We start from the raw sequence: 27,355 nt of genomic DNA, 5'->3' as shown, positions 1-27,355 counted from the left end.
AAACACAATTAAATCCTTCTAATGTTTCTGGTTCTAGTATACAACGGTCATATAGTAGAGAAAAAGATCTTGAAGAATTAGCTAAAATGATTGTTGTTATGGGTTTGCCATTTAGTTTTGCTGAAAATCCCGGTTTTATTCATTATATTCAAATTGTGTATAATCCACATTTTAAAGGTTTTACTAGAAATACAATTAAAAAGGCTATCTTTGATTATCAAGCTCAACATTTTCAATATCTTCGTTGTTTATTTTATTATAACAGTTGTAAAATAGCTATTACTTCTGATATGGGTCGTAGTGTAAATGGTAATGATTATTTCACAATTACTGCGCATTGGATTGATGAAAATTGGACTTTGCAAAAAAAAAAAAAAAATAGGTTATAAATGTTGTGAAATGTATAAAAGTGGTAGTTATATAGCTCAAACAATTATAGATGTTTTACAAAACTATGAAATTTGTGATAAAATAAGTATAATGCTTCTAATAATAGATTTGCTGTTGAAATACTAAAACCGTCTGTTTGCCCTATTTATATTGATGGTTTTCATATTAGGTGTGCTGCACACATATATAATTTGATTGTTAGAGATGGTATAGCAATGTATAGTGGTGGTTGCATAAAAGTTGAAACTACATGTCATTTTATTTTAAATGTCAAGTTAAATCTAGACGTAGAGATTTTGAAAATCGTTGTCGTGAATTTAATCTTCCTCCTAGAAAAATTCCAAAATCAGTGTGTACTAGATGGAATTCTTTATATGAAATGCTTGAAGTCACTTATGAATTTAGGAAACCTTTACAAATGGTTTGGAATGCTCATAATTCAAATATGACATATAGACTTGATGATAATGATTGGAATGACGTAAAGAACTTGTAGAATTCTTAAAAGTTTTTTATTTAAGTACAAAAAAAATATATGCACTTTATTATCCAACTATTTTCTCTGTTTTACCTAATATTTGTGCTATTTCTAATAAATTTTATAAATTCAAAAATAAACCAAGATTTGAAGAATCTGTTAAGAAAATGATTGAAAAATTTAAAAAATATTAAAAAATATTTTATTCCTATTCGTCAAATTTATTTAACCGCTTGTTTGTTAAACCCACATTACAAAGATGAAGGTGTATCACGAATGGTTGATAAATATATTTAATTTGGGTATTGATAGTGAAGATGATGAAACACCTAGTTGTCAAGATGTTAAGATAGTATAAAATTGAAGCTAGAAAATTGTATGACTTGTATAATTCTAATAGAATGAATAGTAGTACGAAATGAAGAGCCTCAAAGTTCTAGGAGTAGATATAATGAAGATGATCTTGATGATATGATAGATTGTTATCTTGAACTTTTCTCATAATGATAGAAATGATTTTGATGTATATATTAATCAAAATACAGAACCTACTACTATTGATCTTCTAGAATGGTGGAGCAATCGCGGCTAGGGATTTCCAAAACTTCATCCGGTTGCTCGAGATGTGTTAGCTATTCAAGCATCTTCAGTAGCTTCGGAAGGCGTTTTTAGTGCAATAAGATTTCAAATTGGAGAGCATAGATATTATTAGCAGCAGATAGCTTGGAGATATCGGTACTATTTAGAGATTGGATTAATGCCGAGAGAAGGAGTTATGGTCGTCCACCCTTACCAATCAAATTTGAAAATGATGTCGATGAAATAATACAAGATTTAAGTGACGACGGCATTGATGCAATGGAGGAACTATCTAATCAACCAATTTCAGAGCATGTTACTAGAGAAATGTTAAATGATTTTTAAAAAAAATTCCTTGGTAGCATGAACTATTAAATTTAAATGTCTATTAGTCTGAGTATGATAATTCAAGGTCTAATTCAAACAGAACTCTTCCTAGAAGGTGGCTGTGTAGATTAGATTTTTTAATACTCTACTAATATTTTGTAACTCAACTTGTACTATTTAATTAATATTAATAAAAGTATAGGCTATTCACCTTAATTTTTTTTATTATTGTCTTAAATTTAAATTTTCAAACTTTTAAAGTGTGAAATTTAAACTTTTATAGTTTTAAAGTTTGAATTTAAATTTTCAAACTTTTAAACTGTGAAATTTAAACTTTTATAGTTTTAAAGTTTGAATTTAAATTTTCAAACTTTTAAAGGGTGAAATTTAAACTTTTATAGTTTTAGAGTTTAAAAGTTTGAATTTAAAATTTCAAACTTTTAAAGGGTGAAATTTAAACTTTTATAGTTTTAAAGTTTGAATTTAAATTTTCAAACTTTTAAACTGTGAAATTTAAACTTTTATAGTTTTATAGTTTAAAAGTTTGAATTTAAATTTTCAAACTTTTAAAGAGTAAAATTTAAACTTTTATATTTTTAAAGTTTGAAATTTTGTATTTAAAACTTTAAAAGTATAAATTTTTAACTTTAAATTTATAGAAGTTTTAATATTATTTGAGTAATGTTCCTAATTTTTTAATTTTAATAATTAATTATTATTTTTTAAAATATAGCCATTGCGACCCAGTTTCCGGTCCGGTCCGGGACAGGTATAATTATTTTACGGTTCCAACCCGTGGTGCCCGGTTCCGGTACGGTTCCAGCCCGTGGTGCCCAGTTCCGATCCATCCCGATCCGATAGTCCCGATTCCGGTCCCGTTGCCACGCTTACCCATATCCCTTATTTTATTAATTCCTCTGTGAAGGTTTGTAACTTTGTATCAACTAGTTACCCAGAATTACCAGCTACATATAATATTACTCATATATATTAATTGATAACAGAAATATTGACAAACTATCTGTGTAAACAATTAAATAAAGAATAATGTAAAAAGAAAAATATTATCAGTATATTTAAATTAAAACCAAATTTTAGTTTACATTCTATAAGTTTATCAGTTCATAGATTTGGTTCAATGGCTACATAAGCAGGCCACAACTTACGTTTACATAATTAATTACAAATTAGTTTGGGCAATAAATTAAGGGAAACTTTAGAAAATAATCACTATAATAAAAACTTAATTATGCTCCATAACTATAGTTTACATATTTACGGACGGTAACTATAGTTTAAGCTGCATTATTTATATAATTCGCGAGTTTGTATAATTAGCGGGCGAGTTTGTGTAACACCCCAGATTTTTTTTGGAACTAAGACTCGAACCATCCTTCGTTGTGAGTAGGGTTTTACCGAGGAATTTAAAATTTCTTAAGTGTTAAGGTCACTAGATGTAGCACCTTGAGTTTCAAAAAGAACTAAAGAGAGTTCACTCAAGTCATTCCTAAGTTCTTCTAAATTTTGGATCAACTTCAAATGACCATAACTTTTAGCACATGATGAGTTAGGTGGCCCGTAAGATATCATATTAAAGGTATTTGAATTATCTTTCCAACTCCACCGAGTTTGCTAAGTTCCGAGGTCGAATGAGTGAGATATGCTCTTTTGAAGTCAGGCTGTCTAGTTAAGAAAAGTTACCCGAAAATAGTAAGGTGTATTTTAGGCTTTTCCTTACCCAATTAAATTATTTCATTTTTAGTAAGTTATTTGGGGTCTAAACTGAGTTAGTTCAGTTTACGCAATTAAGAACTACGCTAGGGCTTTGAGAGAAGAGAGAAGAGAAAAGAGGAGAAAAGTCAAGGCGGTCTTGGAGATTTCTTGCGGAATCGAAGTCGCTTCGCCAAGGGTTGATCCCTAAAGAGGTATGTGAGACTTTCATAGCATTGGGTTTGTTCGCTCACGCGCCAATCACGTTTAGTTCAGCGAAATCGTTCTAGAAAGTTGAAAGTTTGATGATCTTGAAATTGGCTTTTGTTCTTGAGATTTGATGGAATTGTTGAGTTCTTGATGAAATCGTGTCGATTTTAGAGTTGTTTAGGAGTAGATTCTTGTGTACATGTACTGGGTATTTGAATCTAAAGAGAAATTGAGAAAAAGAATCGAATTTATGCGAATTGGGGTTAGAAAACGAAGAAGGAAAAAGTCGGGCAGAAACTAGGTACCAAGTCCGCGACGCGGACCTATTCCTCAGAAATGGAACATTTCTCTCCGCGTCGCGGACCCCTCTGTCTCAAAATTTATTTCACGATCAAATATTAAAATGCATCTCCGCGTCGCGGACTTGCTCCCCAGACAGTGTTTTTCAACCGTTTCTCATGATTAACTATCTAAAACACTTTTAATCATCACGATATCTTTCCTATCACAAATCATAACCTTGAATTCATAATTCAAATTCAAGTTAGAGCTAAGAGTTAAGTCTTGAGAGTTATTTCAAACATTTTGAGAAAATCCCTTTGAGTCTTTTGAGGAGTCTTCTACAATTTCTAATAACTTGTCTCAACACTCAAGCAAGTGAGTATGAGAATGAGGAGAATGTATTCATGAGTCTACTTTATCATCACGAGATCCTTCGTATCATGAACCATAGCTCTTGAATTCATAATTCACATTCAAGAGAGAGTTAAGAGTAGAGTTCAAGAAAGTCTTTGAGTTTCAATTGTGAATCATTTGAGATCAATTATCGATTTGAACTAAGTTTTGAAGAAGTAGGTATGAGAATGAGCAGAGTCGTATGCATGAGTTCCATAATGTTCTTTAGACCCTTGAGTCGAGTCGTTCATGCTCATAAATTCCGCATGAACTCCACACATTGAGTTTCTTCGAGAGGAGTAGCATCTTCGAGTTTTAAGTCTTTGAGCATTGAGTTCCTAATTATTTTGAGATTGTATTCCTAATCATGGGACTATTACATATTACCCATGGAGTCCATGAGTTGAGTTGTTCATGCCCATAATTCCGCATGAACCATATGAGTTGAACATTCTTGAGATGAGTAGTATCCTGAAGTCCATGAGTTGAGTTGTTCATGCCCATAATTTTGCATGAACCCTCTGAGTTGTGAATTCTTGAAATAAGTAGAATAATTGAAGTTCTTGAGTTCTGAGTTGTCGAGTTTCGAGTATTGAGTTCTATGTATAGTTATTGAAAACCTTGAATTGAGTCGTTCACGTCCATAATTGGGCATGAACCTTATTTTGAGAAGTTTTTTACAAATTTTTCTAAACTTGTTTTAAGACTTGAGCACTTGAGTTGAGAAAGAGTAGAGTTGAGTTCATTTTCTTTAAAATGATAAATGGGAACTAAGTATTCCTAAAAGTAAATATTTTCACATTTAAAAGAGGGGGAAACTGAGATTTCCAAAAGAGTTTGAGCAGTTTGAGTAGCATTTCTTTCAAGAGAAAGATTTTTTAGTAATAATCTCAAAACACAGAAAGAGTTATGTTTTTAAACATATGAGTTGAGTATATTTTGGAAGTAGTATTGAGCACCGATATGGGGACAAGTTTAGATAACTCAAGTCTCCATAAATCATGTAGCCAAGGTGGGTAGAAAGGGTCATATTGTTTAGATGATTCCTTAGTGCTTTTTAGCATAGACTAGTGGATCCACTTAGTTGAGAGGTTCTATACCCCAACAAAGTATATGACAGTTCTGGCAGCGTGGGCGAGACGTTGTATCATCACATAGCTCATAGTGATGGTTGTCGGCAGGGGCGGATCTATGAAGGGCATTGGGGGTGCCACGCCACCCCCAAACTTCGACGGAAACTCTATATATACATAATATTTATATAAATATAAAGCGTGCCACCCACAGAACAACATTGGCTTGTGGTGCCATGGTAGGAGGGCAACTTTAGAAGGTTGAGGTTGCGGGTTCGAATCCCATTTGAACCTATTTTTTTGAAAAAATGCTGCTGACGTTTTTAAGTAAAAAAAAAAGGCAGCCCCAAGCCCTTTTTTTTTTAAGGAAAACAGATGCACATTATTTTTATTTTTTAATAATTGTTATTGACATTTTTAATTTAATCGAATATAAAATTAATTTAATCGATAAATTTATTTGGCACCCACGGACTCTAAATCCTGGATCCGCCACTGGTTGTCGGTTAGAGAATCTCCCACAGAGTTGTATTATATTTTATTATATACAAATTGAGTTGTTATTGTATTCTTCAATACATTGAGTTGCTATCTACTGTTTTAAAAGCTTTCCATATATTACATCTTTTATTGTTGCTTCATTTTTGAGTATCTTGAGTTGAATTGTGCTTCATTGAGTCGAGTACCTTATTGTTGAGTTGAGAACATTATTACTGAGTTAAGTATCTTATCCTTGAGTACTACTGAGTTGAGTAAGTTTGAGTAGTTTTGAGTATCTTTGAGTATTCCTTGAGTTGAGTAAGTTTGATAAGTTTGAGAAGAGGTAAGTATGTTTCTTTTCTACTAGTTCAAGCTTATGTTTATGCTTTAGATTTCCCCTTACATGCTCGTACACTTCATGTACTGAGCCATTTGGCCTGCATCGTTTCATGATGCAGATACAGGTACTCAGGATCATCAACAGGTGCTTCGTTGATACCGTATGCATTTTGAGTTGGCTATGGTGAACCTCCTTGCTTCCGGAGGGTTCCACTTGTACTTTCAATTATATCAGTTGTTAGGATGTCGTGGGTCTTGTCCCGACTTCCATCTTTGTCAGTTAGAGGCTTCATAAATAGACAATAGAGTTTGAGAAGTCTGTTTCATTTATCTTGTTAAATGTTTTAAAGACTTGAGTTGCCTATTTTTGGCTAGTTGAATATTCAATTATATTCTAAGTTATTCATTTTGAGAAAATCTTTGCATTGTAATTCAGTTTTAAGCTTTGTATGCTTGAGTTAGTCTTCTGCTTGTAGTCAGCCAGGATGAGGGTTCGCTTGGGGATCAACAATGGTTCTCGAGTGCCGGCCACGTCGGGTCATGACAAACTGTATAATTCAACTATTTTTGTATAAACTCAAACTAACGAATTTATACAAACACAAACATTTGAACATTAAACAGTTCTACAAATTATATCGTACAAATTACATTATAAAAAAGTTATACAAATTTTATAATACAAGTTCCAAATTATACAAATGTGCGAATCACACAAAATAAAAAATTGAGTTGGGTAATTATAGCTAAAAGTATATCGTAGATTGTAATTAAGACAAACTGTAGCTATATTAACTAATCAACTAGTATTTATTTGCTTATCTGCCTAATTTTCCCATAAATTAACTACCCAAAAGAGTCGTTGATTTGAACTCAAGACAAGTCCTTTTTTAGTTACGTTACTATCAAATCATGTAATGGAGCGGTAATTATTTTATTATTAATTAATCAAAAGGCGCGAGTTCAAGCTAATCTAAATACATAATCACTAAATACCAAACATCGGATGGGTTACATCACCCCACATATGCACATTCCCACTTCTAATTGAAAAAAAAAATCCTATGTATCTCGTGCTCAATGAGGACTTCAAGAACGGGTTAGCAAATTAATTAAGACTTAGTATGAATTGGCTTATTTTAAGTATTTTAAGCTAAAATAATTTTTAAACAATTTTCATAGTAGGTAAGTTAAAAGAAAATTTTATAAGCACTTAATTTTAGGTCAAACTACATAAATCCCACTAGTTTAGGTCCTAATTACTAACATTCCCGATAGTTTCAAATATTACTTTCTCTATCATATTTTACACTTAGGATACATGAGTTTGAATCTGTGAGATACATGTATCTACCAAATGGACAATTAATTCTGGAAATTTAAATTAATCAAATCCCTTAATATAAGGCGGAAATCAAGGAGTGTATCTATGTTTAATTAATTTTATTTTATTAATATTTGAAATAATAATTTCACTAATATTATTAATAAAAGACAAAAACATGTAGATCTTGATCATGTAATTTGATTAATTTCATTTTATTACTCTTAAAATAATAAATTCATTAATTTTATTTATCCATTATAAATAAATGATGTATACAACAAACCAAACACTTAGATACATGAGTATCATACAGGTACATTCATATGTATCATAGAAGTATCTAGTATTATTAATTGTGTATATTTGTTATATGTGTCTAGTATTAATTTCATGTATCTATTTATATGATATAATATTAATTTCATGTATCTATTTATATGGTCTAATTTTAATTTCATGTATCTAGTATTAATTTGATGTATCAAGTGTCAATTTCATACATTATATTCAAAGCATGCACATCTTGGATTGACGGTAGATCAGTATCTGTCTTATCATTAATCCAAGAACAAAAGTAAAAAAATTCAAAATTCTTCATTCTTTTTTTAGCATTTGAATTTTTTTTCTCATAGATACATATAATCTTAACTCAGATACACAAACTCTTAATTATAGACATGTATACCTAATGTGTATCAAACATTGTTGCACTTGATACTTAATGGTGTATTTTTTTCTGTTAATTAAAGCTTGGTGTAATTCTTCCATCTTGATTACGTTCATAGCTAGCTGGTCAGGACATCTCATCGCGATGGTATTTGTTTCACCTTTTGATTTGTCGATGTTGCTCGCTTTGCCTAGATCTGACAGACCTCCGGTAGAACCATTGAAAATTTCGCTTTTTCGTCCCTCCGACTAATAAACTTTTGAAGAAGAAGGCCCTCAAGTTGTCAGAGATGAAATTTGAGTTAACTAAAGAGTGAAATTGTTAGGAAAAAATCGTGACTAATTTGGCAGGAAAAAAAAAGCACAAACAAATTACTTGAAAATAACACCAATTGCCATTATATTGTAGCCTCCTCTATACAATAAAATACATGAACTATAATTTTCTAAAGCTATTACATTATTTTTCTTGAATCAGATTGTTTGTGGCAGGTATCACTCGCTAATAAGTGGGAGGTGGGTGGGAGGAGATTAGGGTTGGAGATTGAGGGAGATGCTGAGAGAGAAATATATTTGATTGTTATTAAAATGTTAATTGTTGAGTTTAAATATAAGGATAATTAATCAATCCTAATTTTAAGGGATGTGAGTATCAGATTGTTTCTTCAATAATATATGGTATAAAATATTAAAAGTGGTACTATATGTAATTGTTTGAAAGTAGAGGTAATATTAGTATATATGGTAGTGATATATGTCTAATAAAGTAGTTTATCCTTAATTTTAAGCTAAAATAACAAAAATAAGAAAAAAGTCAAAAAATTAAAATTTTTAACTTGTAACTTTTCGCTTATAAGTCAAATTGAAAAGCCAAATCTAAACAGACTCTAAATTATTTCTACCTATGTATTACATGCATACTCTCTCATATACAACAATATACATATACTCTTATAGTATCATTGACTAATGAGTAATTTCTGAACAAGAAATCCTTAATGATACCAATACAATATATATATATATATATATATATTCTGATTTAGTATCAGTTAAACAAAATCGGTCTTAATGAAATCAATACAGTATATGATACTGATTTAATATCAGTTAAGCAAAATCATCAGCCTTAATAAATGAGAGTATTGGCTGTAATTCTTTTTTCGAGAGAATGAGTATTTCTTGAATTACTTTGGATTGGAATAAGAACATGTAATTATTTTGAGTTTTATAGCTATTTATGTAGTTTACCTAATTCTTTTTTCAACTTAATTTTTAGGGTCCCTAATTTTTAAAAAAGATACAGGCCCCATTAATTTCATTTATTAGAATGGGTCAGAAATTGAAGTGTTCACATCTCAACCTATTAAATATACATTTATTTGTTTTTCTCTTACAAATCATTTATATGCTCGGAATATATTTTGATCCTTCAAAATTTGTATTATATCATTAATTATCATACAATAATTAAGACGTAATTTATGTAGAGAGTTCATGTATGTAATATCTTGTCACTACTTTAATTTATCCATTATTACCTTCAACATCAACTATGCACCTTCACCAGCAATCTCAACCACCATCAACCAATGGCGGAGTCACGCGCAATGATTTTTACGATTTTTATTTATAAAATTGGGATAAATCATAAAGCGAAAAGAAAAATGGGGAGGAGATTACAAGTTAGAAAATTAAACTCACACTAATAAGGTGAAAGTCAAAGAGTCAACTTAACTGAGAGCTGCCGAATGATGGATGGTCCATTGAATACCCTTCAGGCTTCGTCATAAAATTATATTTTATATATTGACGTTATATTGGTTAAAAGTTACTTCTATATACATGTATATTGATATCTGAACACCCTTAAAGAAATTTCTAACTTAGCTATTGCCACCAACCACCTTCATCATCAACATCCACCACACAAATGCCCCCTCCAACCATTACGACACCAATAACCACTATTGTCAATCACTATCACTATTATATCGCAGACACCCTAAGTAATTTTTTCATTTTGCGGGCGAGTCCAATTGAACACTTTGATATAATAATTGTGATAAATATAGAAAGCAAGTACGTGTGCGTCTGAACAAGGACATAATGAAAGGCAGGAAAAACCTTATCTTTTAACACAAAACAGTAAACTTTTATCCAAATTTTGAGAAACAGAGTAACCAAAAGACTGTAATCATATAACCATGGCGGTTTTGAGCTGCCAAACATACTTTATTAATTCTAAAAAAATAATAAAGACAAAGCCATTCATCTGTTGCTCATCATTATCATCTCAAAACAATGTGAAGGTAATCATAAATGGAGCTGCTAAGGAAATTGGCAGAGCTGCCGTTATTGCTGTCACTAAAGCTAGAGGAATGGAATTGGCTGGCGCTGTTGATTCTAATTTTGTTGGACAAGATATTGGACAGGTCAATTCAATTGCTTCATTCATTTCCATTATTCACTTATAAGAAAAAATTTGTGTTTTTATTAATTTCAGGTTTGTGACATGGAAGAGCCTCTAGAAATACCAATAATTAACGACCTTACCATGGTCTTGGGTTCAATATCTCAGGTAACATTTTTGCTTCCTTGGTGACTTGAACCTACAATCTCAAAGTTAGGAGGTGAAGGGTGTTTACCATCCGAGCATGTCAAAAAATTATGTTCTTGAATTGACCCAATATTGCTTTAATTCTGATCCAAATTATGGTTTCTGACATTGTGAAATTCAATTATTGCAGTTAAAAGCAACTGGAGTAGTCATTGATTTCACTGACCCTTCTACAGTTTATGACAATGTCAAACAGGTCCAATCTTCTTAATAGTATCACTTGTTTAACAAAAACGAAAATTGAGAAGGTTGAAATTTATGATGATTCAATTTTGTTTTGTAGGCAACAGCATTTGGGATGAATAGTGTAGTTTACGTGCCCAAAATTAAGCAAGAAACTGTCATGGCTTTATCTATGTTATGCGAGAAGGCCAGCACGGTGAGGGTGCAGGGTGAGATTTACAAATTTACACAACAATTTCATCATATGACCAATTACATTTTCAAACAATGGATTTAGTACTTTAAGGTCAATTCAAAGGGCACGTTTATGTATTATGCCAAGAAATAATTCTGGTTGTACTTAATTAAAAAGGCGCATGTTTTTGGCATTGATTTCAGGGTTGTTTGGTTGCACCAACTCTTTCAATTGGATCCATACTTCTCCAGCAAGCAGCAATTTCAGCTTCTTTTCACTATAACAATGTTGAAATTGTTGAGTCTAGAGCTAATCCAGTGGTAAGTACATGTACAACCCTGTGGCTGTTGAGTTATTTTTATGCATATACACTAAAATGTTGAATCTTCTCGACTTCTTTAAATATTTATTTTGAGTACCATTAATGAAGATTGTGGTTCCGCCACTTGGATGGAAGAAGATATTTTTCCGCACTACACATAACTAATTGAGGGGAATTCTATTAATTTCAAAACTAGAAGGGGGCCATGGCCAAGACCTAACACCATCTAATATGTTGTAATGCCATAAAATTCTTCTTTTCGAATAAAATAATAATGATGATAGTAAAGCTTAGTGCATGGGTCCATAACCTAGCTGGATACAGCCAATTAGGTAACTAACCTTTCTGTAGAATTTATTGTCATCTTAATCAAACAGCAAATGCTAACAGTGACCCGGTCGTCCTTTCTACAACTTTACACCCCGAATCTTCTTCTTTATTCGTTAAAATTCATAAACAATAACTTTTCGATGTAGTCATTGTCATGGAGTTTTTATTTCGCCTGTGAAATTTGAACAATTACAAGGTCGAAAAGTGACCAGTTAGTGTTATTTCTACTTCTCCATCACATCTTTGGAAGAGCCTAAACAACATGAGCAGTCTCTTATAGATCCTCACCTACGAACGTGCTCAAGACCTCATTTGTTTCTCGTCTTTTGGTTCTCTAGATCAGTTAAAGTTAATCTTCTTAATACAAAGAAAGCGACTAGAGATTCAACTGATGCATTCCAGAGTTAACTGTCAATAGTATAAATATTCTCGTACATCATGTCAGTGATTGTATACTAGTAGTTAGAGTATAAGAAAATGAAACCTGTCATTCATTAAATGCTAGTACTTATTGAATTACCAAAATCAGTGGTCAAAAGTAATGAAATTATTGCTGGCTGCAGGATTTTCCAACCCAGGATGCAGTTCAAATTGCTAACAACCTTTCCAATTTGGGTCAGCTGTATAATAGAGATGACATTTCTAGTGATATTCCGGTAAGATGCAACAAATCTTACAGACACGGTGCTACATGCAATTCATAGTTTTCAAGCTTGTAGTTGAACATAAAGAAGAACTATGAACTGGTAAATCCTTCGAAATAAGCCAAATCAAATAACATGAGAACATTTATAACCCAGCAGAACTTTGGAGTAATTGGGTCTACGGACAAGGCAATCTCTTGACTCCAGGAACATTCTGATATTTGGCTGCTTTTATCTTCTGTTCTTCAAGGCAAGGGGTCAAGTTCTTGGGGAAGACGGGGTGCGTGTTCACAGCTTGGTTCTACCAGGGCTCCCATCTAGTACATCAGTTTACTTCTCGAGGCCAGGAGAGGTATGTTTCTGAACCATACTCTCGGTTCACTACGGTAGACAGTGGCCATAGATTGTTGTAAATCTTATGGAAAATACCTTATTCACAAACACTCGTAGGAATTCTCCATAGCTTGAGGTGTGTCAATAGACGTTGTCCAATATTTCACCCGGTATAGGTGTGTCCCCCAAGATTCAACAAGCTCTTCTAGTATCAAACTAGGAGCCAAAATCTAATAAAGATTTAATAGAGAAGAAGAAGAAAACCCAGCAATAGAATCATAATCAGGATTACACTTTTGCCCATTTCATGAAAGTAAACGCAAAGAATCCTATATAGGCAACAAAAGAGACAAAAGGGCTCTAACGTTCTGAAACAACGTCCAAATATTAGAGCCCTTTTGTCTCTTTTGTTGCCTATATAAGATTTTTTGGGTTTACTTTCATGAAATGAGCAAAGTATAATCCTTCCTGATTATGGTTATATTGTTGGGTTTTCTTCTCTATTAAATCTTTGTTAGATTTTGGCTCCTAGTTTGATACTAGAAGAGCTTGTTGAATCCTGGGGATGCACCTATACTAGGTGAAATATCCTCAAGGACGGTGTCTTTCGACACGCCTCAAGCTAAGGAGAATTCCTACAAGTGTTCGTGAAGAAGGTAGTAAGATTTACAACATAGATCCCCCTTGTATTTATGAGAATCTCATTTGTAACTGTTGTTGATCAGGTTTACACACTAAAGCATGATATCACAGATGTGCAATGTCTCATGCCAGGCCTGATTCTGGCCATTAGAAAAGTTGTTCGCCTCAAGGTACCATCGATTAACCATTTCTTAACATATTTCAGCATCGATTTTACAGACTACACAACACTGTTTGTTTTCCCTTGGCAGAACCTGGTCTATGGCTTGGAGAAGTTTTTATAAGAACAGATACTAAGAGGCTAAAGGGACCATAGGCAACACTGAGATATCTTGTAAAGAGTACATGAATGGAGAGATATGAAAGACAGATGCAGCCAAGAGAGAAATTCCCAATATACTGCTGTTAAAGGAATGTTACAAAAATGTCGGATCACAATAAGCAACTTATTAAACAGCTGATAAAATCTGAGAATATTTTTTTTTCCATGTCAGCTAAAAGCCAGAATATAGAAATTGTACTCTCTAAAAGATGTCAAACTTAAACTGAATAATATCCCACCACCCCCACACCCCCAACACCCAACACCCCACCTTTTTTTTCGAGACTCATACTTCCAATCTAAATTTGAGGCAGCTCTTCATTCTTATTGCAATTCTTCTTTCCTCCCCCACCTCACACTTGGTTGACAGGTAGTAATTAGTAAATAGCATTTGTTTTACTTAAGGTTACACCGAGGGAAGCTCAAGTTGCATTTTGGTATCAAATCCACCTCCGTGCTTTAAACCTAGATTCCAGCCAATGGAGCCCCGTGCTTTAAACCTAGATTCCAGCCAATGGAGCCGCTAAATCATTGTTGTTATTTTTATTTTTTTTTACCTTTTCCTCTTTAGATTCTTGCTCCTTGCATACTCTATAAAGATTCATCATTAGTTGTATATTCTTACACATTAAAGAACCAAATTCCAGCCATGGCATTTCGAAGACTTAAAAAGTAGTTGTAGTTCTAATCGCACAATTGAAAGAACTCCCTCAAATACAGATTCAATAGAGTACAAGGAGATTTCAAATTTTGCCTATAAAGGAACAAAGCAAATTGTCACAGAATGCTGTACACTTTAAATTGACATTTCACAAGATCAAGATAAATAGCCAAAGACTAGAAAAATAAGAGACTATTCAATCCAAGATTACATACGAACCAATGACTAACCTTAAAGCTAATAATTAAGACAGTTGGCTTCTAACTGTTTAAAGAAAATATATATATTGCACTAGGCCTAAAGAACAGAGGAATATTTTTATCTCTGAACTTCATAGAATGGATAGCAATTTCTCCTATTGCACAAACCATCCTTATGATGGATCATTTGCAATATCCTGACATGCTCAAACAGAACCGAGTATAGTACTTTGCAGAAAATTAATAGAGAAAGGACAACTAAAGCCAATAAAAGCAGTAAAGAAAATATAATCAGATGGGGAGGTCCAAGAGACTAAAGGAAGCCATACCCTGGGTCATTAATTTGCTGAGCACCATTAAAAAATGTTTTGCTAGCTCCCATTAAAATCTGGGATATGGAATTAAAAATCTCACAAATTTTCATTAACCTCTTTTGGTAATTAAAGCATTTAATATTCTCCAACCATATGCTATCCAGATTTGCTGTTCTAAGAAAATCTTTAGTGTTGAGATGTACACATGGAGTATTATTTTTTGGGGACAAGCTAAGGTAAATAATTTACACAGCAAGACAGAAGAAATTTAATGGTTCGTCATAGTTTATGGTTTCGTTCAAGATTTTTGGAGCTATTACTCAATATTGCTTGAACCTACTGATGGTCAAAGGTCAATAACTGTGTCACCTACATGAATGCAACTATGCCAACACTTATGCACTGGGTCTCACTGGAACTCCGTAGTGAAGCACTTATTAGAAAGAGTGTTGCCACCTACATAACATGTCAAACAGAAGTTATCGTCACCTACATTACCCCCAGTTTGGTCTACCACAACATCATGACTCACCATTATCAATAAATAAGCACTCTTTTTTCTATTAGATCCTTATGCATGAAGATAACCAATTTGGTCATTATGGCCAGACTCTCTTATAGATTTCTACCCACATTCTAAATAGGGTCCTCTTATCTCTTTGATGTTTTTTTTACACCTATCTAGATTTAGCAACCTTCGGATTGAAGCAGACAGTAAATGTGGTTTAAGTCTTTAAGAAATGATTCTTTGTCCCAGAAACAGTTTTATCCCTAGAACATTTCAAACATTATTCAAATCAGAAACCAAACTAAGCTACTCGGTGCAAGCTCCGCTTAGAGAATTCAGACGTGAAAGATCCTAATCTTATTCAGCATCTTGATATCAAAAATCAGGAGGACCAATTGTCCTTGCAGGCTGTAACACTTTCACAAAATTGTGTTAATGTCCTTGCGTGGAATTTGTGGGCATGATTAGGTTCAGTATTGACCATTTTTCTTGAAACTTATGAGGGCCAATGATGTTTATTACAGGGGAAGTTCAGGTGCCATGCATTTCTTGACCATATTATTGCATCCCTACTTTATATGATGCTACATGCCCTAGCGAGCTAGCAGAATGTAGCCTGATTTATGGAGAGAAATGAAATAATGAATAAGCTTATATTCAGGTGGGTTGAACCAAAAGAGGATCTACTACATACAAAAAATTGTGTCTATAGCCTTCTGGAGGGGAAAGACTTCAATTAATTTACAAATACCACGGCGTCTTGAATGATACTTGTAAGATCATAAGTTCTGGATACCAGCTGCTAATCTTGCTATGGTCAGAAACTAAGCTTTCACTTATTCTCTTTCCATTGTGGGCGAGGAAGGAAAGGGTGAACTAACACATAAAAGTTTAAATCAAAAAGACTAGCTATTAGATTTCAACAGCAGAAAACTGAAATATTAAATACATTCAGAATAAAATGTCATGGATAATCTCCATCGCAAGCTTATTAAGTACCATCTACCAAAATATAACTCTTCTTCACTATCTTTTTCACAATAGCGTGTCAAGCATGCAATGATACACCATGGGTGAAGCTTTTTCCAAAAGTAAACATTGAGCACTTCCCTGATTTAAGTATATGGTAAAGAAATAAGACATCTAGCAGCAAAAAGGTGAACTTAAATATTTGCCTAGGGCAGCGAGTTGAACCAAGAGATGTCAACATAAAACGGAAACTCAACTAGTACACACCGTAGCATATCTGCAACCAAGTTTGCACCTAATCGCAGCTTTGAAGCTTTATGGATGTCATTAAATTAGCTCAATAAGCAAATTTTGAACAATTTTTTTAATGTATGTAAGTAATTTTCAGCAGCATTTGTTTATAGCATACTTTGAAGAAATATTAGAGGCTCTATAGATCTGCATGGACACACTTACCTCCAAACTTCTTTGCGACAGCTCCAACCCACGATCTATCTTTATTGTTGTATGCGTAACTATTGCTGGAAGCCACAAGCACAAAACCATTATTCTTCCACTTCTGGCTGGAATCTGAGGTTTCAGATTGTATTAGAGGTTGCACGAGGAGAGAACGGGTTCCTTTTGGAAGCATCTCCCACACTTCAGAGTCTAGATTATCACAAAAATGTGGAGAACCACATACCGTAACTTCGTTATAATACAACAGTGTAGTTTTCACCTTCATTCAAACTAGACAATGCGTAATTCACTATTTGAATGGACATCTCCTTCATAGAAACGCCATTAATAAATGAATACCTGAGACCTGTGGAAAATAAAGTGTCTCCTTCAAATCATGAAGACCACTTTGCTGGATCTGTTTCTCAAACCAGTCACATAAGTGAGCTTTCAATACATCTTTTGGTGTTCTCCAGTAGCCACGAGCACAAATTGTATCTTGAAGTGAGAAAAGCTACAAAATCAACATAACCTTCACAGTTGTAAGTTTTGAAACTTAAAAATTGTATCCGTACTATCTTCTTGAAAGATCCTCTGACTACTCCAAGTTGATACAATCTTGTCTATGGATACATACCACTGATATGCTGCTTGTGTTGCGCAACAAAACATAGGTTCCCCATGCCAAATCCTCCTTCAGAATATCTGATATGTTCTCTGTGATGACAAAGGCTTGCTCAGCATCTTCAGGAAGATTTCTTTCTTCTACTAGAACTGAACCCTGAATCCAATTTAGTCATTAACATATCTTAAGATTTATTTTTCAATAGCATATCTTCCAGTTTAAGAACGATGATATAGACCTCGTCTCTTAAATATCTACATAAAATATGAATACAACAGGTTAAAGGAAATTAACCGTTGAAATGAATATCATATAAGCATGTTGCGAACCTCTCTGGTGCTAAAGATAGAACAATGAATGCAACATGAGTGACCAGATGTAGTTTCAAACTTAAGTGAATATCATATAAGCATATCTTCTTCTTCTTTTTTTCTAAAACCTGGTTGATGCTTGGTCCATTCAATTGCTGACAAAAGTTAAACTGCTTTAACTGAACCGATAATAACGGCATTTGAGGGGCCGTACATTAAAAGTATTAAAGAAACCAATTGCTCGTAATGTAATACTTAACAAACCATAAAAATCTCTGTTGGGTGGAATTACATCTTGGACTACAAGATAGCTATCCTATGCAGGCAGAGTCCATTTGATTAACAATGTATTGTTTTCTATATAAAGATTCTGGTCCCAAATTTTTGTTCTGCCAAAGAGAATTATTCAATTGACTGAGGCCACCAGTAGAAGATTCTTATGGACAGGAAGAACTGATATATCGGAAAGAGCTTTGTTAGCTTGGAGAAGGTTTGCTATCCAAAATCATCTGGAGGGCTACATATCCTTGATATTTTCACATGAAATAGAGCTGCAGGAAAATTACTATGGAACCTATGCAAGAAGAAAGATACTCTACGGGTACAGTGTGTACATGTATACTATAGAATGGGTAGCGTAATATGGGAGGCTGTACCTAGACAAACAACTTGAATGGTACAAAAGGTTTTAAAGGCAAAGTATATGACGAAGATGCTCGAGTCATGGTGTCTGAAATGCAGCAGAAGAAAACCTTTTCCATAAAAAGAATGTATCAAAAGATGAGGGGAATATTTCAAAAGGTTACATGGAGGAGGCTGGTATGTAATAACCATGGATTCCCTAAGTGGATCTTCATCCCGACTTTAGCAGCATGTGGTAATCATAGCACTAGACACAGATTGGCTCAATGGGGTATAAAAAAAAACTAGGTTTGGATGTGGTAGTCGTAGCTAGAATTTGGATGAATTAGCTTCAGCAGAATCACATGGGAAAGGGAAGAATGCAGCTGCTGAGCTCTGCCGAATGTCCTTTGCTGGCGGCATTTATTACATATGCACATGAGCTAAGATTAGAGAAGCTAAATTTCTAACCTTAGAATAGTAGTTTGGATACATAGTTGCAGACACATGCAACTTCAGTTAATTGTTTGTTTCTGTACATATTTCCACTTGGTAATAAAATATATCCTGATTTTTGGTTTGATAATTTTATAAACTGATCAGCCTCAAGTAAATTGCTTGATTTGTTTTAGCAGCCAAGGATGTACAAGAACAAAATGGTGCAATTATCTCAACAGAGAATACATAGACAGAGAAATTACCTTAAGAAACTTCCCAAGGTAAGGAACTATAACAGAGAACACAGCCAGAAGAAGACCTAAAACTTCCGTTCTCTGTAGAAAACAGAATACACTGAATTAAAATTACACTTGCAGACAACAAATATGAATAGAGTTGAATACAATTGTTGACTCACTAGCTGCGCTGTGGTGATGGCGGATGAGTCTGAGCCGAGAAAGTGATTCAATACCAAAAGAAAACCAAATGCGTAGCCGATGTATCTCGGCAAATAAGATTCGTCCAATCCAGGTATTCCTTTGAAGGAATAGCCAACACAGGCACAAATTTTAGAGACTAGACAATACATGCGTATATACTGATTGAAATCGAGAGACAAATAGAAGATTTTTGGGTCTACCGAGAGTGAAACGAAGCACGGAAAGGTTAAGCTGTTGCTGTTGAGCATTGCTTTCCGTAGAATTCTCGAGACGACTATAGACTATCAATGATGATGCCTTTCTGGTTTTCCGGCACCGGAATTCTGACGGCCATATGGATTTGCCGTATCTTTTCACGGGAAACACTGACGGCGTTAATGAGTTCAACAATAGACAGGTATAGCTCATTTTCTGTAGCTTCCGTCTCCCTCCGTCAAATGGATAATGTCAGTGAAAACCTCGCCGTCGGCTATGAGTCGCCGGAATGTTGTTGTACCACGCTCCAGTAACGAGCGTGTTCTATTGAACTCTCAAAAGAAAATTAAAAGAAATTGGGAGTTTTCCTTTTTCTTTTTCCTTCTCTTTTTTTACTGGATAAAAAGAATGCACGGAGTGAGGACGCATCCAATTATGGAGAAATTTTATTTTGCATGTCACACAAACAACTATATTACCCAAAGTTATGTCAGTGGAATTTGCCACCTAAATAGCTTGTTTGGAGTTAGTTTAAATACAATATCTATTTTGATAACTATTAAAACTTTGTTGCGTAGTAAAATTTATTATATTTTGTAATGACAAAAGATTTTATTTTTATATAACGATCAAATTGATGAAAATTGATATTGTGTTGTAAAGTTTATTATATTTTGTAATGATAAAAGGTTATATTTTTATATAACGATCAAATTAATGTAATCATGTTGTTATCATTTATTTTTCTCATTTTACATTTATTTATTAATAATTATATTTAATTATCTATCCTTTTTATATATATAGTAGCGCTATTCCATATTATATATATATATATATATATATATATAGGTTTATTTTTCAAATTGTTGATGTGTAGCGTTATGTAATTATGCTTCGATTGTATTTATCAAAATAATACAATATATTATGAAATAATAGTTATTAATGTGTTGTAATTTGTTAAATTAGTTAATGACAATTTGTTAGATTAGTTATCATCAATGTAGTTAAATACTTAATTAGTTAAAAATTATTAATTAATTAACTAGTATGTGCCTTGATGCACACCAGAATCTATAGTAATAGATCAAAAAGTCTTGTACATACCAGGTTTAAAACTAATATTTTATGTTCAATATTCATTTTGTTGGTGTTTTAGGTCTTTATGTTATAAGACCTAAATCGTAATTTCTTAGATGTTTATATTTTTTTTACGACCTAAACTCTAGTTTTATTAGTACGTACATTTTTTCAAGTTTATTTTATTTGTGTTTTAGATCTTGAAGATACAAGATCAAACCCTAATTCTTTTAAAGTTATATTTTTTTCAAAAATCTAAACTCTGGATTTTTTAGTATGTATATTGTTTTAAAGTTTTTCTTGTAGGTATTTTAGATCTTAAAGACTTAAACCCTAATTCTATTTTTCAGGTTTATCTTGTTTGTATTCATTTATCAAACATTTTTTTTGCCAACTATTTCTTATTAGTATGATTTATACCTCTTTTTGGTAAGTTTGAAGTTTGCCGTCTGTTATCATATGATTTATAATATTTTTGATAAGTTTGAAGTTTAATGTTCGTGAAGAATCTAATCAAACACTTAATTTGCAGAATCATTGAATATTGTTTCACCAGTTAGAAAGTGCAATCACATGTATATAAACACGAACTATATCATATAAAATCACAGTCTAAAATCGTACTTGTTACAATCGTTCATTCCAACACTTTTTGGAAAAGAAACCTTCAAAGAATCTTTACACAAACTTTATGAAATTGGGGAAGAAGAAGGAGAAGAAGCAGAAGAAATGTATGTTCTTTTTGGAACGGTAGAGAATGAAAAGATTCTCTTCTTTCTTTTTTTTCTCTTGTGAGAACCCTTAATTCTAAAGGGACACATCTATTCAAATAGTTGTGCCTCTTCGGAAGGGATAAAAACTATTCAAATAGTTGTGTCTTTTCATTATATTAATTAATAATATAATACATAATTTTTTATATATATATGTTTTCTTCTCACATGGATCCGGATTGACCCACATGGGTGATCCGATCCAATTTCCTTCAGTTCATTAATTGCCAATTTCAATTAAACTAGTTAACGATTAACTAATTAATATTTTTTTTTAAATCACAAGTATACGTATCATATGCAAAACAATTAAATAATAATTTCCACCCTAAATTAATTAACTAATTAATAGTTTTTTAAAACTAAGTAAATATTTAACTATATTGATAATAACTAACCTAACAAAGTAATATAAATATTAAATAGCTAAATAACACATCGATAATTAAACCAACTAACTAATTACCACATTAACAAAGAAATTAGCTTAACTATAGCATGCATGATGCATGTTTTGAAAATAATAATTAAACAAAAATATAAATAATACAATTAACAGACAATAAATAATTAATATTTAAGAAAACAAGATAGTTATAAATTCAAAGTTCAAACTACCAACAAAAAAAAAGTGTATTAAAAGGTACGTTCTATTAATCATAACATTGGTTAAATTTGATATGTTGATGAAATTTATGGATCCGGCTCCCCTCCATTACCTCTTCCCTCCATTTCGTCAAGTGCACGTCTAGATGAGAGACATGTGTCTTATTTAAAATTTAAAGGTCAAGATTATATTATATTAACAAATTAAATATCATAACCATGGTTAAATCAACTAAATTTAGAAAACAACTCTCTAAATTTAGTAAGAATTATAATATATTCCAAACAAAATTTGATATTTATTAATATCATTAATTTCATCTTATATTTTTACAATTTGATATTTATTAATATCATTAATTTCATCTTATATTTTTACAATTTGATATTTATTAATATCATTAATTTCATCTTATATTTTTACAATTTGATATTTATTAATATCATTAATTTCATCTTATATTTTTACAATTTGATATTTATTAATATCATTAATTTCATCTTATATTTTTACAATTTGATATTTATTAATATCATTAATTTCATCCAATTCTTACTAGAATCTGCCCAACAAATTAAAAGAAAAAAAAATAGAAAAGAGAAGGTAAAGAAAAACTACAAATGTATCCGAATAATTAAAATTCTTCTTCGTAATTTATATCCTGAGAGGAAAATAAATATGGAAATAGCAAAAACTGATTTTCAAAAGCTATTAATTAATATGATTAGAAGATTTTTATATTTTTACATTTAAATATAAAAATATAAGATGAAACTAATGATATTAATAAATATCAAATTTTGTATGGAATATATTGTAATTCTTATCATATTTGGAAAATAGTTTTCTAAAATTAGTTGACTTAGCTATGGTTGTGACATTTGTTAATATAATAAAACCTTGACCTTTAAACTTTAAATAAAACACATGTCTCTCATCTAGACGTGCACTTGACGAAATGGAGGGAAAGGATAATGGAGGGGAGCCGGATCCGAAATTTATGTAGCACATTAAATAAATATGATATAAGTAAATTTCATCAATATTATTTAATCACATTATTTTGATCACTTTTTATTTTTCATTCATCCATCATTTAGATTCCAAACTCATACCTAACATATATATGATTTTGATGTACGCACCCAATATGTAAGTTTTTATCGTACTAGAGTTTGGATAACATCAGAAAACAAAATGAAAAGTGTTTATTGTTACGTACAATTATTTTATTTGTAAACAATTTATATGCTGGCCTCATCTTTGCATCCCGTGAATATACTAATGATAAGAGAAGGGAAAAAGGGAGAAAAGAAATAATAACAACAACGAATTCCACCGGCGATGCACATTAAACATGTTATTATTACTATATTTATATATATTCAATTCTACCAATGAGTTCCATCAGAAAATCAAAGCATAAAATATGGTCTTTGCTTTAATTTATTTAACTTTAGAATGCAAACTGGTCAAAGATTCTCCACTCACTATCCTTCTTATTTTTTCACTTTATATTTCTCCTTCTTCTTCCTCGTATATTTTTTTTAAAAAAATACCCCATCCCCATTATTACACCTACCTAATTAAAAATAATAATCTCAATAGGTCAATTAATTAATTATTTATTGTCATTCATCTAATAATGAATAAAATTATAATATTATGTAATAGTGAAATTTTATAGATAAAGTCTGAAAAGGATAAAGTGTACAAATACCTTATTTTTATCACATAAATGTAGAGATATTATTTTCAAAATTTAACTAACACATATCAAAGCAATTTTTTTAAAATAGTACAAAAGAAAAGACATAACAAATACTAATAAAAAACATTATACAATATTTACTACGATCTATCTATCAAGAAAAAGAGAAGTAGGACATATATAATTTATTTGTGATGGAAAAATCATAAGAATATTTTAGAATATTTTCAGTTAGTTTAGATTTCAATGATTTTTACTGTCACATCATCCATTTAAATTGATAGTAACGTTGTTGGCAAGCAAATCAAACTAGTCAACATATTTAAGCTTGCAAGTCACTAAATACAATTTCACAAAAAATTAACAAATCTATATATAAGCAGACTTAACATACAATCAACTTTAAAACAAAATATAATTTGAGTTGTGTTTGTATATTAAAAATATTCATTTGGGCTCGATTGATTAGGTACTAATTAAAATTAAAGCCTGATAAATAGAACAAACAATTTTTAAAACACTTTTTTGAAATGAACTGAATATTAAGCAATACAATGATCAATAGACTTGATTTTCTAGTTTAATTAGTGATTACCATTGTTTTCACGAATTCTATAAAAAAAATATAATTATTTGATTTTGTTTTCACGAACAAACTATGTTTTTTTTAAAATAAATGAAAATGTATATACACCAATGAAATTTTAACATTTTGTAGTATAACGTATAGACATATTTATTTGAAAGAGTACAACATTTTAATAAATGATAGGAAACTAGAAGAATAAACACGTTGGATGTAATATAATTAGTAAGACAACCATCTATCTGATGGAACATGCGAATGAACATAAACATATATATATATAAAAAAAAAAAATCAAATAATTACATATAAAAATAGACAATAATTACAAAACGAGATTTACCTAAACATTATTGTTTAAGCCTTTTGTCATGATTTAGATTGTCGTGAGAGACACCAACATTAACTCTCCAGTGGGAGAGAACCATTTACTAACCTCTCAGCCATTTAAAAGAATCAAAATCATAATATAGAATGATAAACACAGTTTTAAAACAATAATGAAGCAAGTTTCCATAAACTCAACCCATTATCAAAAATTATTGCGGAAAATAACTCCCTAAAATCTGAAAGTCATAGTAGCAAAACTTCAGAATATCTAGAATAAGAAGATGCAAACCCAACACAAAAAAACATAAGTCTAAAATCTAAAATGTCTATATCTGAAAAAGATGGATAACGAGATAAAGAAGAATCCATGGCAGCTCGGAAGAAGTAGCTTACTCTTGAATTTAGATGTCTTGTTTCTCACAACTGAGGTCTCGAAGCAACCGTCTGAATATGCCATGTACTCCACAAATAAAGAACAAGTACAATATTAGTACACAAATATCATGTACCGGTAGGATCATAAGGCAAGTTCCAAAACATGTATGTAAACAAATAACTACATAGCAGTAATATAGGCCAACACACACACCAACAGTCACAACATAATGCAGATTCCCAATCACCACCTTAACTTAACCAATGCATGAAATTAGGGGTGTCAAATGAGCGGATTGTGTTGAAACTGGAGATATTAAAGTAGGTTGAAATAGAAATTGAGTTGGGTTCTGACCTGCCCAAGTTTACTTTGGGCTCAAATGGGCTTAAAACGGGATGGATCTTGACCAGGCCAATTTAACCCTTCACCTCAATAATTTTAATATATTTTTATTTATGTTTTATAACAACAATTTGAGTTTCAACTCAAGATTTTTTTTTAAAAAGAAGTTACAAATGGATAGCTAAATCCTAAAAGATATAAAATTGATAGTAATTCATACCTTCAATATAGGAACATACATTACATCAATGCAAATAAAGAGTCTTAAAACGGTTTGAAATTGGAGATTAAATTGGGCTCAATTAATGATTCTCTTAAAATGGGTTAAGGCTTGAAAAAGTTGAGATTGAACCCAATTCAAATTATCTTGAGTCTAACCCTTAAAATTCTGGGCTGGTTATCTATGGTTGAGCACATTTTTTACACCCCTACATGAAACATATCCCATAGATCACAAAATGCACATATTCAGTGTTGTCATAGAACTCACACACAAACTGTTAGTATACTTGTGCAGTACCAAGCCAATTAGTGTTAATATTTCATACTAGGCATGGTATTCGAGCCAAACATTAGTATCCTATATCGACGCAGTACTCGAGCCAATCATCAATCGAATCACAAACATCACACACAATCACAATCACAATGAACAACCAACTTGAAAACCACAAGTAAATAATCAGGTTCATTTCATGAGATTATCACATGAAGTCACTCCACATTAGCCTTCTTGCTTCCTCCACATGCATTGAACAAATAATACTATAACACAGTTTACATGCACATATTACATACTTTGAAAAACAAACAACCCTCGTCTACCTCGAATCAAGCGTTGAAAACTCTAAGAACCTGAACTTTAATTTCCATTTTTGTAATGCCTCAACTTGTTTTTTGTCAAAACAATTATAAATCAAGTAATAATCAATCAATAGTAACCTAACAATACCCGGATTATGATCAAATTCTAAACCCCATGTCATTCTCATGGTCATTCTATCTAACAAGGGTTCTTTCCACCATTAATGCAAATTAAAACTCTTCCTCAAGATTATCAACCTCAATTCTAAGGCTCGAGAATCAAAATACAAGTAGGGGAAGTAATTAACTTACCTTTATGGAAGAGATTGTGGAAAAATTGAAAAGTTGTCCTTTTCAATTCCAAGAACAAAGTTGCAGAAAATAAGAAGTTTTGGGGACTTTTCTGCACAAAATCCCGACTGACCCTGCTAGAGTGGCCCTACTCGCTATAGCGGCCCAATCAACTATAGCGGAAATTTATTCATCCCGCAATAGTGGCGGACCCCCGCTATAGCGATGTGACACCTGCTATAGCAACTTGCACTAAACAGAAACTCGGAATTCTCCCCAAAAGTGCCCCATTTGAAACGCACCTTCGAACCCTGACATTTTAAACCAACATCTTTACGCCAATTCGATATCGAGAGTTTTACTCGCCCGAATTCGATTCTGAATGGCCCTATGAATTCCGTAATGTCTTAGTACTAGAAAACGTGACCCAAACTTAGACATATCACCCAACCTTTTCCTGAATTGTCCTAGACCTCAAGTCACTCAGGTTTCGTTTGAAACTTACTTAGCCTAAGATTTTTCAAGTCACTACCTAATTATTTTTTTACCCAAATCTTTCACCAATAATCTACCCATAACTATCAGAAAGGATTGTTACACTTTTGCACAATTCGTCAATGCTGTAAAGTTAGGGGTGTACATGATCGGGTTGGTTCGGGTTTTTCAAATATCAAACCAAACCATTTGTGTAAAAAATTTAAATTTATAAACCAAACCAAACTAATAAAATTTGGACTTTTTCGGGTTTTTCAACCTCAGGTTGGTTCGGATTTTTCAAATACCAAACCAAACCATTGTGTCGAATTTTTAAATTTATAAATCAAACCAAACTAATAAAACTCGGATTTTTTTTTAGTTTTACAACCTCGGGTTGGTTTGGGTTTTTCAAATACCAAACCAAACCATT

At 32.0% G+C, this 27,355-nt stretch overlaps 2 protein-coding genes across 4 annotated transcripts; one reads left to right on the top strand and one right to left on the bottom strand.

Annotated features, from left to right (window-relative positions):
- Window positions 1–10,335: 10,335 nt before the first annotated feature.
- On the top strand, window positions 10,336–13,989 carry LOC102586399 (dihydrodipicolinate reductase-like protein CRR1, chloroplastic). The gene is made up of 9 exons (XM_006353303.2): window positions 10,336–10,689; window positions 10,761–10,835; window positions 11,005–11,070; window positions 11,158–11,253; window positions 11,436–11,552; window positions 12,448–12,540; window positions 12,779–12,880; window positions 13,587–13,673; window positions 13,755–13,989. The coding sequence occupies exons 1-9, from the start codon at window positions 10,462–10,464 to the stop codon at window positions 13,785–13,787; spliced, it is 897 nt and encodes a 298-aa protein (XP_006353365.1). The 5' UTR covers window positions 10,336–10,461; the 3' UTR covers window positions 13,788–13,989.
- A 532-nt stretch (window positions 13,990–14,521) lies between these two features.
- Window positions 14,522–19,989, bottom strand: LOC102585395 (protein COFACTOR ASSEMBLY OF COMPLEX C SUBUNIT B CCB2, chloroplastic). 3 transcript variants are annotated; one of them, XM_006353301.2, is made up of 7 exons: window positions 19,551–19,988; window positions 19,329–19,447; window positions 19,174–19,245; window positions 17,553–17,696; window positions 17,276–17,429; window positions 16,934–17,125; window positions 14,522–14,579 (listed from the first exon to the last, which is right to left on the bottom strand). In XM_006353301.2, the coding sequence occupies exons 1-7, from the start codon at window positions 19,756–19,758 to the stop codon at window positions 14,569–14,571; spliced, it is 900 nt and encodes a 299-aa protein (XP_006353363.1). In that variant the 5' UTR covers window positions 19,759–19,988; the 3' UTR covers window positions 14,522–14,568. The 3 variants fall into 3 exon arrangements, with proteins under 3 accessions (XP_006353363.1, XP_006353360.1, XP_006353362.1); XM_006353298.2 differs by lacking the exon at window positions 14,522–14,579 and adding an exon at window positions 16,145–16,618 and having other exon boundaries at window positions 19,551–19,989; XM_006353300.2 differs by lacking the exon at window positions 14,522–14,579 and having other exon boundaries at window positions 16,145–17,125.
- Window positions 19,990–27,355: the final 7,366 nt, after the last annotated feature.

Source organism: Solanum tuberosum, unplaced genomic scaffold, assembly GCF_000226075.1.
Source record: "Solanum tuberosum cultivar DM 1-3 516 R44 unplaced genomic scaffold, SolTub_3.0 scf00154, whole genome shotgun sequence".
NCBI lineage: Eukaryota > Viridiplantae > Streptophyta > Magnoliopsida > Solanales > Solanaceae > Solanum > Solanum tuberosum.
The sequence above is the reverse complement of the archived record's forward strand: the minus strand, read 5'-3'. Positions and strand labels throughout refer to the sequence as shown.